Here is an 18,043-nt window from a genome sequence, read left to right as displayed (position 1 = left end):
CTTTGGGATTTTTATTCTCCCCCCATAATTTTAAAGGAACTGCTCATTTAGCCCCCATACCCCCTCATTATATCTCAAGAGCAGCCAGTGATTCAGAGTGTAATGGTCATCTGTAATTGGGCGCTAAGACACGTGGAAATATCTAAACTCCACTCAGAGCCTTCTTGAATATCTCAGCCAAGAGTGAAACTCACCATGTAGGTAATACCATATTCTGTGGCACAATATACTGGTGCACCACTCCCAAGTACATTAGTCAACTACCATTAGAGCTGATTAGTTACAAAAGCCAACAAACTGCACAGATGAAATGTTTTGGAATGCAAAATTCAAAGGATCTTCAACTTGAGACAGGTTTTCCTTTTCATAAACATAGCCTTTTAACCAAGTTAATTTTCATTAATTGGAGCAAATGAATAGCCACAAATATCTCTCCTGCTTTGAGCAGACTGAAACTGCATGGTCAGATGCAAGAATTTGGGATCTTGAGATGCAAGTGCGATCCTAAGATGTGAGTAAAATGTGTAAACATTTTGTTTCTTTAAGAAAGCAGCGGTCAAAACTGTATAGCGTTGCACTTCTGCAGTAGCAACAAAGTATGCCCTTAATATTATGCCCAAGTACAGTAACCAGTCAACTACTTGTGGCACCATGTAACTGATGCATGAACATAGCTACTGATAAGAGCAGTAAAGAATCTTAACACTTTGCAATAGCAGTCAGTATAAATAATTCCATTTATTCTAAAATGTTGTGGATACAATGTTGCAGGTTTCAGTTCATAAGGACTTGAGAAACCCTAACAAGCACACTGCACATATGTTCGTGGGGGCTTTAAATGTTTTCTCCTTTTAGCAAATAGGAGAATACTCCAAGTCAACTTGAGGTAGTGTTACTTTAAATACTCAACAGAAAATATGTATAATTTTAATGATTAAAGCACACTTATAATGGAAATCTGACAGCATTTTTTAACCAGGTGTTCGGCCACGAGTTTGTTGAAGATTTGCTTTGATAATTATGTATCAGATTCACATGTGTAGTGTTAGGCAATATGCGTGTGGAATTCCTCGGTACAGACCTAACAACATAGCAAAATAGAAGAGGGAGAGCGTTCGAGATTGGTCAGAAGAGTAATCTTCGATGGTTTGTCAGGAATTCTACCTCCTCAGACATCAACATCAACATTCTCTGGTCTTCATGCTGCAGAAAATGATATCAACTGGGCTCTATTATGGGCGCAAGTTTCGAGCAGAACGGCGCAGTCCCGACCTGGACGCCCGTTTTTCGCGCCACAAAGTGTGCCTAAAAAAAACCTCCAGATTCTCCACCTCCCCGCAGGTCCTCTGGCCCTCGGAGCAGCGCAGCAGGAGCTGTAGGGGGCGGAGCCAGGTACCTGCGCTGAAAACAGTGCACATGCGCGCTCCAGGCGGCCAAAACTGTGTGGGAGGAGCCCGAAGCACGCAGCCCCTAGCCCTGGCCAAATGGCCTCACTGGGGCTGCGTGAATAAGGCTCCTCCCACGGCCAGCTCCTGCTTCCTGCCGACCCGACTCCCGCTTCCCGCCTCCGGACCGGACCCGACTCCCGCTTCCCACCCCGACTCGACCCGACCCGACTCCCGCTCCCCCCCCCGGACTGGATCCGACCTGACCTCCCTCTCCCCGACCTGACCTTCCTCTCCCTCCCTCCCTCCCTCCCTCCGACCTGAACCGAACCGACCTCCCTCCCACCACCCCCCAGACCCGGCCCAACGCCACCTACCTGTAAATCTGGTGCTGGGGACGGGCCCTGCCCGAAGTCTCGGGCCCAGCCCGTTCAGCCAGCCTCCCTCCCCCTTCTCCTTCCCCCCCCCCATCTCCTTCTCCCCCCCTATCCCTCCCCCTTCTCCCCCTTCCCTCCCCCTGCTCCCCCCCTCTCGCCCCCTCCCCTCGCTGTCAGAAACACAGACACAGACAGAGAGATAGAGACACTGACAGAGACACACTGGGGGGGGGGGGGGTGGGGGGGTCATCCCAGCACGCTGTTGGAGGGCTCCCGGTAAGTAGAAAATGTTTTATTTATTGATTTTTTAAAAAAATTATTTCTTATTAATTTTTTTGGGTTGATTTAATGATGTATTTATCATTTATTATTGATGATGGCTCTTTATTTGTAAAACTGAAGTGTTTAATGTTTGTAAACTTCCCTTTAACGCACCCCCCCCCCACCATTCCCTACGCCTGATTTGTAACCTACGCCTGATTTTCTAAAGTGTAGACAAGGTTTTTTCGAGCGTACAAAAATCTTCACTTACACCATTCTAAGTTAGTTTGGAGTAAGTTTTCACTGACGAAACTTTGAAAACAGGCGTAAGTGGCCGGACACGCCCCCTTTTGAAAAAAAAATTCTGTTCCAAAGTGAAACTGTTCTAACTGACTAGAACTGGAGCAAACTAAATGATGAGAATTCCGATTTCTAAGATACTCCGTTCTACACCAGTTGCTCCTAAAAATCAGGAGCAAATCACGTGGAAACTTGGGGCCTATAGATTGTTTCAATTATTTATACAAGAAAATATATAGGGACACATAGCATTACATTGAAATTGCAACATGGAAACAGGCCATTCAGCCCAACCCGTGTTGGTGTTTATCTTTCATACTAGCAGTAGTCCTAATTTCATGTACCCACTCTGTTCTCATATCCCTTTATTTTATTTTCCTTCAACCACCTATCCAACCTATTCTTAAGACATGCTTCAATCATTAACTGTAATAGTGCATTCCACAGCCTCACAAACGTTGTGTGTAAAAAAATATTTTCCTGCTCTCTATCCTAAATCGCTCACATTTAATTTTGCATTTATGTCCCCTCATTCTAGACTCTACAATCACTGGAAAGAGACTCTTTCTATCCACTCTCTCCCATTCCTTCATAGTTTTAAGCATCTCTATCATAACACCTCATAATCTCCACTGTTGAAAACAGCCCCAGTTTATCGATCTGACTTTGTATTTTCTTACATGAGGCAGCTTCCTATTGAATCTGTGCTGGTTCCTCTCTATTGACTTGATATCTTTCCTGTAGTGTGAAAACTGCACGCAGTACTTCAACTGTGGTCTTACCAAGGTTTTATATTGATTCACTGTTACATAAGAACATAAGAAATAGGAGCAGGAGTAGGCCATATGGCCCCTCGCGCCTGCTCCGCCATTCAATATGATCATGGTTGATCCGATCATGAACTCAGGTCCACTTCCCTGCCCGCTCCCCATAACCCCAAATCGTTTAAGAAACTATCTATTTCTGTCTTAAATTTATTCAATGTCCCAGCTTCCACAGCTTACTGAGGCAGCGAATTCCATAAATTTAAACCCTCAGAGAAGAAATTTCTCCTCGTCTCAAGTTTTAAATGGGCAGTCCCTTATTCTAAGATTATGCCCTCTAGTGTCTACCCTATCAGTGGAAACATCCTCTCTGCATCCACCTTGTCAAGCCCCCTCATAATCTTATACATTTTAATAAAATCACCTCTCATTCTTCTGAACTCCAATGAGTAGAGGCCCAACCTACTCAACCTTTCCTCATAAGTCAACCTCCTCATAAGTCAACCCCCTCATCTCCAGAATCAATCTAGTGAACCTTCTCTGAACTGCCTCCAAAACAAGTATATCCTTTCATAAATATGGAAACCAAAACTGCATGCAGTATTCCAGATGTGGCCTCACCAATACCCTGTATAACTGTAGCAAGATGTCCCTGCTTTTATACTCCATCCCCTTTTGCACTAAAGGCCAAGATTCCATTGGCCTTCCTGATCACTTGCTGTATCTGCATACTATCCTTTTGTGTTTCATGCACAAGTACTGCGGCACTTTGCAATCTTTCTCTATTTAAATAACTTGCTCTTTGATTTTTTTCTGCCAAAATGCATGACTTCACATTTTCCAACATTATACTCCATCTGCCAGTTACATCTCAACTTTTATATTCTATACTTCTTGCCATAAAACCCAATATTCCATTGGCGTTTTTGTGATCTTATCCATTCTGAAGTGCTGCTTTTAATGTCTTGTAAACCTGAACCCCCAAATCCTTCTGCTCTTCCACATCATCCAGCTTTCCTTCATTCAAAGTATAATTATTAGTTTTCTTTAACCAAAATGTACTCTCTCACATTTACGAACATTGAATTCCATCCGCCACATTTTTGTCCATTTCACCTCATCAATAGCCCCTTGCAACGTCCTCTGGTCCTCAGATTTACTATGCCTCTTATTTTACTAACATCTGAAAATTGAAACACTACTCCTTCTAGGTCTCTATCCAAATCACTGATATACGCAGTAAACAGAAGTACCTGTAGTCCCAAAACAGAACAATGTGGGACACCGCTACCTACTACCAACCACTCAGATACTGACCTTCACTCCTATTCCTCTAAGTTCTATGTATTTTTTCATCCCATTTTCTCCCTTCCCTCAATTCATATCCCTTAATCTTGTCAAATCGTCTCATCTAGGGTCAACTACTTCATGTTCGCAGCTCTGAACACAAGTGTCCACCTAGCTGTTTGGGAGGTAGATGCTCATTCATGTGTGTGCAAATAGCTATTTTTTATTTTAAACTAACTCAAACTTGTTTGCACAACCAGACAGGAATATATGTATAACATAGCTTCTGGTGAAAAAAAGACTTGTATACTTACTGCATATGGCAGACCTCTGTACCCGTGATGTTGTGTGCTCCCATAGTTGTGATTTGAATAGCTGTTCTTCTCAGCAACTGCAGGGCTAGCTTCCACCGACTCTGGGCTAAAACAATGAAACCAAAGTCAAAAAATCATTTGTTTGTAATTCTCCTGATGGAGCTGTGAAGTTCCCTTTTGCTCACTGGTACTAAATCCTTCAGACATCAAATGGCGCTTTCATTTCTCCCTATGGCTCTGCGGCCATAGTTCAGCAAGTCATTCCTTCTTACCCTCCCCTCTAACCTAGCAAGCACAGTAGCATATAGCTGCTGTAAAGTGGGACCAATATATAAAAGTGTTAGTCTAGGCTCAGTATTAGCAGTCTTGCCAGAGTCAAAAGGTCATAGAAATGAGCACATAATCTGCCCCAACACCTCAGTGCAGTACTGAGGGAGTGCTGCACTGCCACCTTTCAAGTAGAACGTTAAAAAGAAAAACATTAGTTTAGGCGGATGTAAAAAAAAACATGTTATTTTCAAAGAAAAGCAGGGGCAATCTCCTGGTGTCCTAGCCAATAGTTATCACTCAACCAACACCACCAAAAAAAGATTACGTGATAATTACGTGCCAGAAATAGCAGCGAACCTGGGGACTGGGAGAAATTTAGAACTCAGCAGAGGAGGACAAAGGGTTTGATTAGGGCAGGGAAAATAGAGTACGAGGAAGCTTGCAGGGAACATTAAGATGGACTGCAAAAGCTTCTATAAATATGTAAAGAGAAAAAGGTTAGTAAAGACAAACTTAGGTCCCCTACAGTCAGAATCAGGGGAAGTCATAACGGGGAACAAAGAAATGGCAGACCAATTGAACAAGTACATTGGTTCGGTATTCACTAAGGAGGACACAAACAAACTTCTAGATATAAAAGGGGTCAGAGGGTCTAGTAAGAAGGAGGAACTAAGGGAAATCCTTATTAGTCGGGAAATTGTGTTGGGGAAATTGATGGGATTGAAGGCCGATAAATCCCCAGGGCCTGATGGACTGCATCCCAGAGTACTTAAGGAGGTAGCTTTGGAAATAGCGGATGCATTGACAGTCATTTTCCAACATTCCATAGACTCTGGATCAGTTCCTATGGAGTAAAGGGTAGCCAATGTAACCCCACTTTTTTTTTAAAAAGGAGGGAGAGAAAACATCGGTAGTGGGTAAAATGATGGAATCAATTATTTATTAAGGATGTCATCGCAGCGCATTTGGAAAGAGGTGACATGATAGGTCCAAGTCAGCATGGATTTGTGAAAGGGAAATCATGCTTGACAAATCTTCTGGAATTTTTTGAGGATGTTTCCAGTAGAGTGGACAAAGGAGAACCAGTTAATGTGGTGTATTTGGACTTTCAGAAGGCTTTCGACAAGGTCCCACACAAGAGATTAATGTGCAAAGTTAAAGCACATGGGATTGGGGGGTGGTGTGCTGACGTGGATTGAGAACTGGTTGTCAGACAGGAAGCAAAGAGTAGGAGTAAATGGGTCCTTTTCAGAATGGCAGGCAGTGACTAGTGGGGTACCGCAAGGTTTTGTGCTGGGGCCCCAGCTGTTTACATTGTACATTAATGATTTAGACGAGGGGATTAAATGTAGTATCTCCACATTTGCGGATGACACTAAGTTGGGTGGCAATGTGAGCTGCGAGTAGGATGCTATGAGGCTGCAGAGTGACTTGGATAGGTTAGGTGAGTGGGCAAATGTATGGCAGATGAAGTATAATGTGGATAAATGTGAGGTTATCCACTTTGGTGGTAAAAACAGAGAGACAGGCTATTATCTGAATGGTGACAGATGAGGAAAAGGGGAGGTGCAACGAGATCTGGGTGTCATGGTACATCAGTCATTGAAGGTTGGCATGCAGGTACAGCAGGCAGTTAAGAAAGCAAATGGCATGATGGCCTTCATAGCGAGGGGATTTGAGTACAGGGGCAGGGAGGTGTTAATACAGTTGTACAGGGCCTTGGTGAGGCCACACCTGGAGTATTGTGTACAGTTTTGGTCTCCTAACTTGAGGAAGGACATTCTTGCTATTGAGGGAGTGCAGTGAAGGTTCACCAGACTGATTTCCGGGCTGGCGGGACTGACATATCAAGAAAGACTGGATCAACTGGGCTTGTATTCACTGGAGTTCAGAAGAATGAGAGGGGATCTCATAGAAACGTTTAAAATTCTGACTGGTTTCGACAGGTTAGATGCAGGAAGAATGTTCCCAATGTTGGGGAAGTCCAGAACCAGGGGTCACAGTCTAAGGATAAGGGGTAAGCCATTTAGGACCGAGATAAGGAGAAACTTCTTCACCCAGAGAGTGGTGAACCTGTGGAATTCTTTACCACAGAAAGTTGTTGAGGCCAATTCACTAAATATATTCAAAAAGGAATTAGATGTAGTTCTTACTGCAAGGGGGATCAAGGGGTATGGCGAGAAAGCAGGAATGGGATACTGAAGTTGCATGTTCAGCCATGAACTCATTGAATGGCGGTGCAGGCTCGAAGGGCTGAATGGCCTACTCCTGCACCTATTTTCTATGTTTCTATGTTTCTATTGCTGTTTGTGGGAACTTACTATGTGCAAACTGGCTGCCATAGTTTCTCTACAATATAACAATGGCTACACTTCAAAGTACTTTAATGGTTGTAATGTGCTTTGAGACATCCTGAGGTCGTGAAGGGAACTATATAAATGCCTATCTATTGACTAGAGAGCGAAGGAGGCCAACAGTCAATTATTGTAAGATTGACAGTGGAATTCAATACTTCCCTCTCCTGTCTACTACAAACTGTAGGACAGGAACATGGATATCCATCCACAGTGCCTTATACTGAGAAAGATTTATTCTATATCTCACCACCAGAGGTCACCAACAACCAAATAAAATGTGACATTTTTCTCACCGATCGCGATGCCCTGGTTCAATGTATCTTTTCATCTGCTTTTAATTCTCACTCACCCCACAATTCGGGTTATAGTAAATAGTAAATGTGAAAACTGCTGCTACCCATTGGTAAATGCCACTAAAAGCAAACTAATTTATACAGAAAACAAACCTCTTTCCTCCCTATCCACATTGAAATATAAATCCAGAGAGTAGAGCACAAATTCTGCAGACCAGGGTTACACACACTAGATGCAAATCAAAGTAGCTGTTGATAGCTCAAATTTGTTAAATGCAGGTGCACAGAAACTGACCAAGAGGCTAGAATTTTGGTGTGTCTGACATATGTGGAAACAATTCGCTCAGTTTAATCAATCCTGGTAGAATCTGCGTTTGCCTGATATGAAGTCACTCTCTCCCCAGTAAGATCATATGGCAAAACACAATGCTCAGTAATTCACCCTCTTTCCAGCTAGTGCATGCAGGGGCCGTGGAACTTAAGCTTAAAACGTGCAGCATACTAGCACAGGGTTTCCCAATGTTTATCCATCCACCTTGATGGATATATTGGTGTCATCCCCCTGACTATTTCTCATCTACATGCTGCCCCCGGCAACAGCATCCGAAAACACATCAGATTCCACATGTATGCTGATGATACCCAGCTCTACCTCAGTCACCAATTCTCTCGATCCCTCCACTGCATCTGATTTGTCACGCTGCTTGTCTGACATCCAGTGTCAGAATAAGCTGAGCCTTCTCTCCCTCCCTGCAAACTATTTCCCCATATGTCTATGATTGCCTACATGGCAACTCAGCACTAACCAAGACAAACTTTAGGTTTTGCCTCATCTATCTTAAACCATAGGGGCTAGAAATTAGTTATCGTCAAGAAATGGGAAGTGTTTAGACTAAAAATAGTTAAGTAGCGTCACCTGAAAATCAACTAGGATGCACGCAAAATTCGCCCTCGTTCGTTAAAATGACTGCAGTAATGATTCTCGTCTAAAAACGCAAGTTACACTGAAAAGCTGGACCAATATCAGGGGCAGTCTAAACGCAAGTAATGTTTGCCACGGGCTTTTTTTCACTACTTAAAGGGGAGGTTCATTGATGCTGCAACATCTCATTCTCAGCATGGTTAGATGTGCAGCTCCCTCAACAACCATAAGGACAAGAAGTAGTACTTAATTACAAATCCTGATGGCAGATCGCCACCCCCAGAGAGAGAGCCCAGAGATTTTCCAATAAAGCTTTGAAAGCACTAGTTTTAGCAGTGGAGAAAAAGGCGGGCAGTTCTGTACCCAGCAACTGACAGGAGGTTCTCATCACAAGTCTGTTGGACTATGTGGAGGGAGGTGGCACACCACGTTACGGGCAGCAATGTGCTCCCCAAGACCCACACCCAGTACAGGAAGAAGTTTAAAGACCTCACACACGTGGTCAGGATGAGTGAAAGCTTCAGCAAGTGCTGCATACCACCAAACTATTCCACAAGCTTCACATATCGTTCAACTCACCCACCAACAATCTCCACCTAGAAACACACACACCAACATCTCGCACACAATTACAGCTATTCCAACTATGGCAGGCACAAGGATTATTAGTTATTAAAATTCATGCGATTATATGTATAGATCAATTTATTGAGTTGGGAATATTTTGTGGTCTCTCTCATTTCAGCTTTGCATCCAGGAGGACGCTGTGATATGGCGTGAGACAGGGACCGTATGATAGTGAGCTATGGGGATCTGAGACTTTATTCATGCGAATCGGAGTCTGATGAGCTGGTCACGGGCAACCCGTCTGGAAAGCCAATTGCCTCGCTGCCTCCTCCTGAGGTGGTCCCGCAATCCCTGCTGGCAAGGGCTGTGCCCTCAAGATGGCGGAGCATGCAGTAGACCGCCATGAATTGGGACACCTACTCCAGCGAGTACTGGAAGGCTTCTCGCGAGCGGTCAAGGCAGTGGAACTGTTGCTTCAGTAGGCCGATTGTCTGCTCAATGATGTTCCATGTGGCAGCATGGCTCTCATTGTATGAGTGCTGGGCATGAATGTTGGGGCTGCAGAGGGGAGTCATGAGCCAGGTGGAGAGCGGATAGCCCCTGTCTTTGAGCAATCACTCGCAAGCTTGACGTGATGGCTGGAAGAGTGCTGGCAAAGCCACATACACGCTTGCCCTGCTTCTCTCTGGTGATTGGGAAGCCAATGTAGTCCCTTCTTCTGCTGTAGAGAGCCTCAGTGATCTCCCGGATGCAGCGATGGACAGTGAACTATGAGATGTCTGCTGCTGCAGACTGGAAGGATCCGCTGACGAAGAAATTGAAGGTAACTGCAACTGGGAGAGCCGTGGTTACCCTCGTCTGAGGCTGGAGGCCTGGTTGCAGGTGGCGGCAGAGCTCTGTGAACACCTCCTTGGTGAAGCGGAGCCTCCTAATACACTGCTCTTTGCTTAATTGAAGGTAGAAGCGGTAGGATGGTAAGGACTCCTGTTGAGTCCTGATGGCCATCTTCTTCCCTCTATGCACATATTCCCGTCTTTCTCGTCGCCTCCGTTCCCTCTGCCATAGATCCTGGAGGGTCAGTACAGCGCCCATGACTTTTAGCAAGTGTTGTAGGTTGAAGCTTTTCAGAAATAATTATGGAGTTTTGTACTTGCCAGAACACTCCCTGAAACCAAAGAACCTTGAAGTGACTAAAGAAAACTCTTGAGTACCAGGAAGTAGCACACAGCCACTCAAAGTTCAAAAACCTGTCGGGTGCGAGTGATTGGTGATGATCCCTTTAAATAGCGTCGCTGGAACCAGCTTGCTGCACGCCACCTGAAGCAGTCGTCGTTTTCTCCAGCCAGTAAGTTCATTGGGTGTAACGAAGTTGGGAGATCGGGCATCAAGCGAGCATTGCACACATAGGATCTCCGTGATGGCGAGGTCCCTGGCGATCATGTTCAGCAGCAGTGCTACCGGCAACACGGATTATGGTGTGGGGTGCTGGAACTGGTATCGGGTGTCATTCGAGCTACCAACACCATCTCATGGCGCAGACCACACAAATTTCCCCCCCCCCCCGGTATTTATCTTCCTGGCTATCTGGAGACCCGATCATCCCTTCATCCAGAGTCGTATGGGTGAATGACCAAAATTAGGCACAGTATTTTACAAAAAAAAAGTGTTTAAAATAACTAGAAAAATGTCAGGAAAATCTATTTCCGAACAAGTTACATATACAACTCAAGACCCATTAAAAATAGAACTTCCCAGCAGTGATCACATGGAGCTTCCAACTGTTGTCTGTCCATTCATGCTGCTGGTTGGATTTGTGTCACATAGTACTGGGCAGAAATACCAGATAATCTGGAGATTAGAGTACTGGTCTTCAATTTAAGCAGGCTCTAGTTTCTGTAGGTGTCCAGATTTGACAACAACTATATTGAAGGTCATTTAATTGAATGACTGTCACCTTCATTATGAATCACCAGCAGATGGCAGCAACTAATTTGGTAGCCCATGTCATCAGGTGCACTGGAGCAGGGGCAGGGCAGCTTGGCAAGTGAAGAAATCGAATAAACCATGAGTAAGACATGGGATTTCAAGTGGAATAAACTAAGCAGTGTGTTACTCCAAACTGCGCTCAAGTAAAATGATTTATTCAGTGTTTCTGCCCGGTATATACTCTCGCCTCGGAGTCAGAAAGTTGTGGGTTCAAGCCCCATTCCGGGACCTGAACGTATAACCCCAGCTAACACCCCACTGCATTACTGAGGGAGCGATGCACTGTCAGACATGCAGTATTTCAGATGAGATATTAAACTAAGATCCTGCCTGCCCTCTCAGGTGGAAGTAAAAGATCCAATGGCACTATTGAAGAGGAGCAGGGAAGTTCTGTGTGTCCTGGTTGATACTTATCCCTCAACCAATCTCACCAAAACAATTTAATTGGTCACTTATCACATTACTGTGTGAGATCTTGCTGTGCACACATTGGCTGCTGCATTTCAACAGTGACAATACTTAATTAGTTGGTTGTTGAGAAGTGCATTGGGATGACCTGAGGTTGTGAAAGGCGCTATACAAATGCAAGTTCTTACTTTTTGTTTTACAAACAGTGCATGGCACCCTTCAAGCTGCCTCTCAATCCTTACTGATTCTTTGAATAATGAATACTTGTTAAATTCATAGGCTAGCATCATCCCATTAGTATTACCAACATCGTGAAAATCTGGTTCCATGATCAAAGATGAACAAAAAACCCACAGAAAAGTAAAATGCCGAGTCACTAGCAGGCACTGTGGGGAGAGAAAATTGCAGCCTATGATTCAGTTCTGTACCTCAGGTTACAAGCACGATATCACCACAAACTGCAAAATGCGGCTGATTTACAGCAATGGTCAGAAAGGAAGTAGTTCCAGTCACAAGGTTGCCAAGCCCTACAATATTATCTTATCTAACTGGATTTACCAAAACACTTATGTAAATAGTGTAAACAGGAAGCTCTGGGGCTTATCAGGGCAATTCATATTGGAACAACATTCAGGGTGTCTGCAGTGCACTTGCCATAAGGGAAATATTCCTTATAGAAGCAGATAGTCAACAGAACAACTGCAATTAAACTCAAGTATCTCACCTCACCAAATACAAACTCAAGTTGTTTGCTCCAGCAAATCTCTGCATAGTCCATATAAACAAATTACAGCAAAAACTGCATTCATTTTCAGCCACGCCAGATGAGTTCTGCCTAGCAAATTTCAGTTTCTGGAGGATGATCAATGTACAGATTTCTCACTCAAATGACTACACTGATCTGTGCATTGTCATTCACCACCAATCAGCAAATAGCATCACAACTCTTACTCATTTATCAAGGCTGATGAGAGAGAGTATAGTTAGAGAGTATAGTATAACTGAAGGAAACTGATTGAAGCTTGTGTGTTGTGGTGTCTGTAAAGTGGGACTTGAAGATATGCCTACAATTCCTGATGTTGGAAGGGTAAAGAGGGTCGAAGTGGGCCTCTTCCTCTTGCATAGTAACTTGTTGTATACCTGAGACATAGCCCCCATCCTCCATCTCAGCCATAAAACGTGAGATTGAGGTAGGGGTGAAGAGGGCTCCAATGATCCACAATATATAACAATTTATCTTTGTGATGGAAACAAGCCTTGTATTACTTCAAAAATGTCAGCACCTTCTGTTATTTGTTTTCCCAGTGGAGGGAAAATGCACACCCTTGACTTCCAATCAGACCCTGTCTATTGCAGAACTAATAAGAACAAAGTCAATGCAGCTCCCTCTACCCATCAATAACTTAAGTACAGGGTTTTTATTGGCCAACAACGATTGTTCCCTTAGCAATCAATTTTAAAATTACAATGCAGGATTATAATGAAGAATAGTCAGCACGGATTTCAAAATTAAAGGTCAACAAAAACCTATACAAAGCAACCTCTCTACTGCAAAAACTTAGAATAAATTTTAAGGACAAGTGGCATCAGGAAGGAGAGAGGAGAAAATCTGTACTGGTAAACATTTCAGCTCGTAATAATACATCCAGTGAAAGGGGTAGAGGCGAGCAAGTAGATTGAATACAAGTTACCTCTTGGCTGCTATAGGCAGCAGGACAGCATGAATGCATTGCTGAGTGAAAAGGATTCATTTTTCTATTAGGCGTGTTCTTAAACTAGATTTTAGCCCAAATCCAAATGAACTTGGAGAAAATCTTTTGTTTCTTGCGGTTATTTGTTCTTCAAGGGGGTTCCGTAGATTTTGTAATGGAAAGTAGACACATTCGCAGCTCCCTCTACGCATCAGTAGCCTACTAAGTACAAGGCTTTTATTGGGTAATAATGATTGCTGCCTTAGGAATCCATTTTAAAAGTACAATACAGGATATAATAAAGAAAAGTCAGCACAAATTTCAAAAGGAAAGGTCATGTTTGACCAACCTTATTGAATTCTAAGAAGTAGTAACAGAAAGAGTAGACAGTAATGCAGTAAATGTAATATACTTGGGTTTTCAAAAGGTCTCAATAAGGTACCACATAGTAGACTCATGACTATGGTCGGGACATGTGGAGTCAGGGGATAAGCAGCAGAAAACAGAAAGTAGGGATTAAAGGTAGTTAATCAGACTGGCCGAAGGTGAGAAGTGGCATTCCACAGGGATCAGTGCCAAGGCCACTGCTGTTCATCATTTGCATTATCGATTTGGACTGAAGAATCGGAAGTATAATTTCAAAATTTGCAGATGACACCAAATTATAAGATGTTAATAAATTTGCAGAATGGGCATGTAAATGGAAAATTAATTTCAATATAGGTAAGTGTGAGATAGGAGGAATTTTGGTAGGAGGAATAAGGCCACATACTGCTTTGAAAATAAAAGCGAACAAAGCACTGGGGCTCATTTCTAGAAGGATATCATTAAAAAGCAGAAGTTATGTTAAGAGTACTATGCACAGTTCTGATCTCCATATTACAGAAAGGTTATAGGGACACTGGATAAGGTGCAAAAATGATTTATAAGGATGATACCAGAAAGAGAGGATACAACTATCAGGAAAGGCTGAACAGGTTGGGGTGGGGCTCTTCTCTCTGTAAGAACATAAGAACATAAGAATTAGGAACAGGAGTAGGCCATCTAGCCCCTCGAGCCTGCTTCGCCATTCAATAAGATCATGGCTGATCTGGCTGTGGACTCAGCTCCACTTACCCGCCCTCTCCCCGTAACCCTTAATTCCTTTATTGGTTAAAAATCTATCTATCTTTGACTTGAAAACATTCAATGAGCTAGCCTCAACTGCTTCCTTGGGCAGAGAATTCCACAGATTCACAACCCTCTGGGAGAAGAAATTCTTTCTCAACTTGGTTTTAAATTGGCTCCTCCGTATTTTGAGGCTGTGCCCCCTAGTTCTAGTCTCCCCGACCAGTGGAAACAACATCTCTGCCTCCATCTTGTCTATCCCTTTCATGATTTTAAATGTTTCTATAAGATCACCCCTCATCCTTCTGAACTCCAACGAGTAAAGACCCAATCTACTCAATCTATCATCATAAGGTAACCCCCTCATTTCTGGAATCAGCCTAGTGAATCGTCTCTGTACTCCTTCCAAAGCTAGTATATCCTTCCTTAAGTAAGGTGACCAAAACTGCACACAGTACTCCAGGTGCGGCCTTACCAATACCTTATACAGTTGCAGCAAGACCTCCCTGCTTTTGTACTCCATCCCTCTCGCAATGAAGGCCAACATTCCATTCGCCTTCCTGATTACCTGCTGCACCTGTAAACTAACCTTTTGGGATTCATGCACAAGGACCCCCAGGTCCCTCTGCACTGCAGCACGTTGTAATTTCTCCCCATTCAAATAATATTCCCTTTTACTGTTTTTTTTCCCCAAGGTGGATGACCTCACACTTTCTGACATTGTATTCCATCTGCCAAACCTTAGCCCATTCGCTTAACCTATCCAAATCTCCTTGCAGCCTCTGAGTCCTCCACACAACCCACTTTCCCACTAATCTTAGTGTCATCTGCTAATTTTGTTGCACTACACTCTGTCCCCTCTTCTAGGTCATCTATGTATATTGTAAACAGTTGTGGTCCCAGCACTGATCCCTGTGGCACATCACTAACCACTGATTTCCAACCGGAAAAGGAGATGATTGAGGGGTGACCAATTAGAGGTCTTTAACATTATGAAGGGGTTTGATAGAATAGATGTAGAGAAGGTGTTTGCACTTGTGGAGGAATCCAAAACCATGGGCCATAAATATAAGAGAGTCACTAATAAATCCAGTAAGGAATTCAGGAGAAACATCTTTAGCCAGAGAATGGCTAGAATATGCTACCACGTGGAATAGTAAATAGCATAGGTGCATTTAAGGGGAAGCTAGATAATTACATTGAGAAAGGAATAGAAGCATATGCTGACGAAGTAGGATGGGAGGAGGGTCGTGTGGAGCATAAAAGCCAGCATAGACCAACTGGGCTGAATCGCCTATTTCTCTGCTGTTAGCTCTATGTAACTTCACAAGTTATAGAGGATAAATTGATAGCTGGAATTATTAGGAGATATAAGCTACCATGATTTCCTGGAGTTTGCTTTAAGGAGTCAGGGGAGAATTCCCAGATCTTTTCCAGAACTGAACACAGCTATTTTTTTTGGCCTTATCCAAAGAATCCAAGGTTAGAGCGTGGGTGAATGGTACAGATTTTACCATTGTCTGGATGTGGCAGTTTCGATTTGCCGAATGGTCTTTGCTCACCATTCCTTCAAATGTTTATAATTCCCTGCACAAGTTCCCAACTTCAGCAGTGACCCAAGGGAGGCACTGAAATGCAAGGTATGTGTCCGTCCATAAGGAGAGAAGATTAAAATTAAAAGTCTCTCCAGGCCAATGGGGCAAATCATTCAGCAACCACCTCAAGCAATATGATAAAATACTGGAAGCAGCCTGCCCTCCTGGTCTGCAATACAATCCAACCATCTCCCACAATTGTACCACATGCTGAATACCACACTCTGTTTCTACACAAAACAACATTTTAATCTATTTTTTTCATTAGCATTGAAATTTCATTCTAAAACAAATTGTCTTGACTTAAAGTTTACATTATCAATCTTTCAATATTCCTATAATAACTTCTTACATTTTCCTTATTTTCCATCAACTTCCAGCAGAACAAGAACATTAAAAATCTAGTCCCAGGTTTCAAGCCCATCCTCTTCCACAGCCTCCCTGATATCCCAATTGCCAGCATAACAGCTGAACCACTGCTATATCACAGCAACAACCTGCAGCGACACATGGTCAAAGAGAGGGTAAAGGTCAACATCGAAGCAAATTCAGTAAAGGTAATCTAAAAATGATTGGCAACTTCAAGAGTTTTGCTTTAAAGAAGAGAGCACAAATAATAAAGGGAGGTTAGTGGACAGAAAATCAATACAAACAGGCTGCCCTCACCTGCAGCCATCTGGTGTCACATTACTTGCTGGAAGATAAATATTCAAACCGAAACCTGTGCTTTCATTGAAAGCTATAGTTAAGCTATGAACTAAAATGAATCCATTAAAAACTAAACCTGGCCTTTTGATTTTGTATTAAGCAGACTTGGAGACCACAAATTCCCTCATTAAGGAGAGAAATGGTCACGATTAGCAGGGAAAACCTATTTCATACCAATGTGCTATGTTGAGATGCAGAACTGCAATTTCCCCCACCACACTGATTTCAGAACTCAGGCAGGTAAAGTTAGGAAAAGGAGCTGGTCCCTCACGCTATGTTCATACACAACCCAATGTACTGTTGCACAGAAGCACAAATGGTGGCCTGGTAACAGACCTGCTCACCTGCCTACAGTATAGGTGACAAAGCAGACTGAGAAGCACCATAAAAAGGTAAAATGAATGAACAGTTCAAACAAACAAACGTTTCAAACTTGCTTTCCGTACCGAAGCATCGAAATCTGGTTATTTTATATACAATACCCCAAAGTCCATTTATACAAAATAAATTACCAGACATCGCAAATGAAAAATTCTTGTAAATTGAATTCTATGAGACCGTAGCAAAAATACAGCATTTCAATGGGACTGTCCTTTCAAACGTAAAAGGGGATATTTGTTTGCAAGTGCTGCACACAACAAATCTCACTGAAAAGTTTCCAGAAAGCATTTTTTGAACAATCAGCATACTCAAGAATGAAGCCAAAAACAGGCAGATTTCAAACTCTGCTCTCCAGATGAAAGGGCACCAGATGAGACTCAGAAGCTCTGCCACGGTTCTGCACACAAAGGAAGAGTAACAAACGAGGCCAAGCAACTCGTGTACAAACACAAACCCACTCACTGACTAATAATAAACCAAAGATGTCCACTCGATACCCCAAATACAAATCATTAAAGCTCCATTAAGTATGTATGTTTATTTGATACTGACTACTGAATGCTGTAATTAGACACTTGGTACCAATATTGTCCAAGCCCCTGGTTTACAGTAGATTGATCTAAATTTAGTACCAATTCCAGTTGATAGTGACTCCCTCCAGTTGAAACAAGATCCTGGCATGGTTAATCTGTAGTTAAAACACCCACTCCAGTCTTTAGAGTTCAGAGTTAGCAGCAAGACAAGATATTTAAATAGGACTAATATTAACTGGTGATAAAATGACCATTGCTTCAGGTACAGGGTGCACCACACAGTGAATACACAGGATGTACCACACACACTAATGTTTGTGTGTCAACTATGATTATTAAATTGGATTTAGTCAGGACCAATGCGGAAAACTAAATGGCACTAGGAAGAAACACAGACGTCAGCTATTGTAAATGTGTAACATCCTCTTCCACCGAAAGTAGGCATACGGATTCATATTAATACAGGCTGATCAATAGCTAAGTTTTGACTTTCTACCTAGAGGAAGTTCAAAATTGTTGATAAGAAAGTGGGATACT

The 18,043-nt window shown here is 42.9% G+C and overlaps 1 protein-coding gene across 11 annotated transcripts in view; it reads right to left on the bottom strand.

Moving 5' to 3' along the window:
* Positions 1–18,043, bottom strand: part of setd5 (SET domain containing 5) — a 199,567-nt gene that overhangs the window by 102,240 nt on the left and 79,284 nt on the right. For all 11 annotated transcript variants that reach the window (XM_070895511.1, XM_070895502.1, XM_070895505.1 and 8 more), the window contains one exon: positions 4,689–4,794. In XM_070895511.1, coding sequence (XP_070751612.1) covers positions 4,689–4,794 — 106 coding nt within the window. The remainder of the gene's footprint in view (positions 1–4,688; positions 4,795–18,043) is intronic.

This window comes from Pristiophorus japonicus, chromosome 12, assembly GCF_044704955.1.
Source record: "Pristiophorus japonicus isolate sPriJap1 chromosome 12, sPriJap1.hap1, whole genome shotgun sequence".
Taxonomy (NCBI): Eukaryota; Metazoa; Chordata; class Chondrichthyes; family Pristiophoridae; genus Pristiophorus; species Pristiophorus japonicus.
This window is presented reverse-complemented; position numbering and strand designations above follow the sequence as displayed.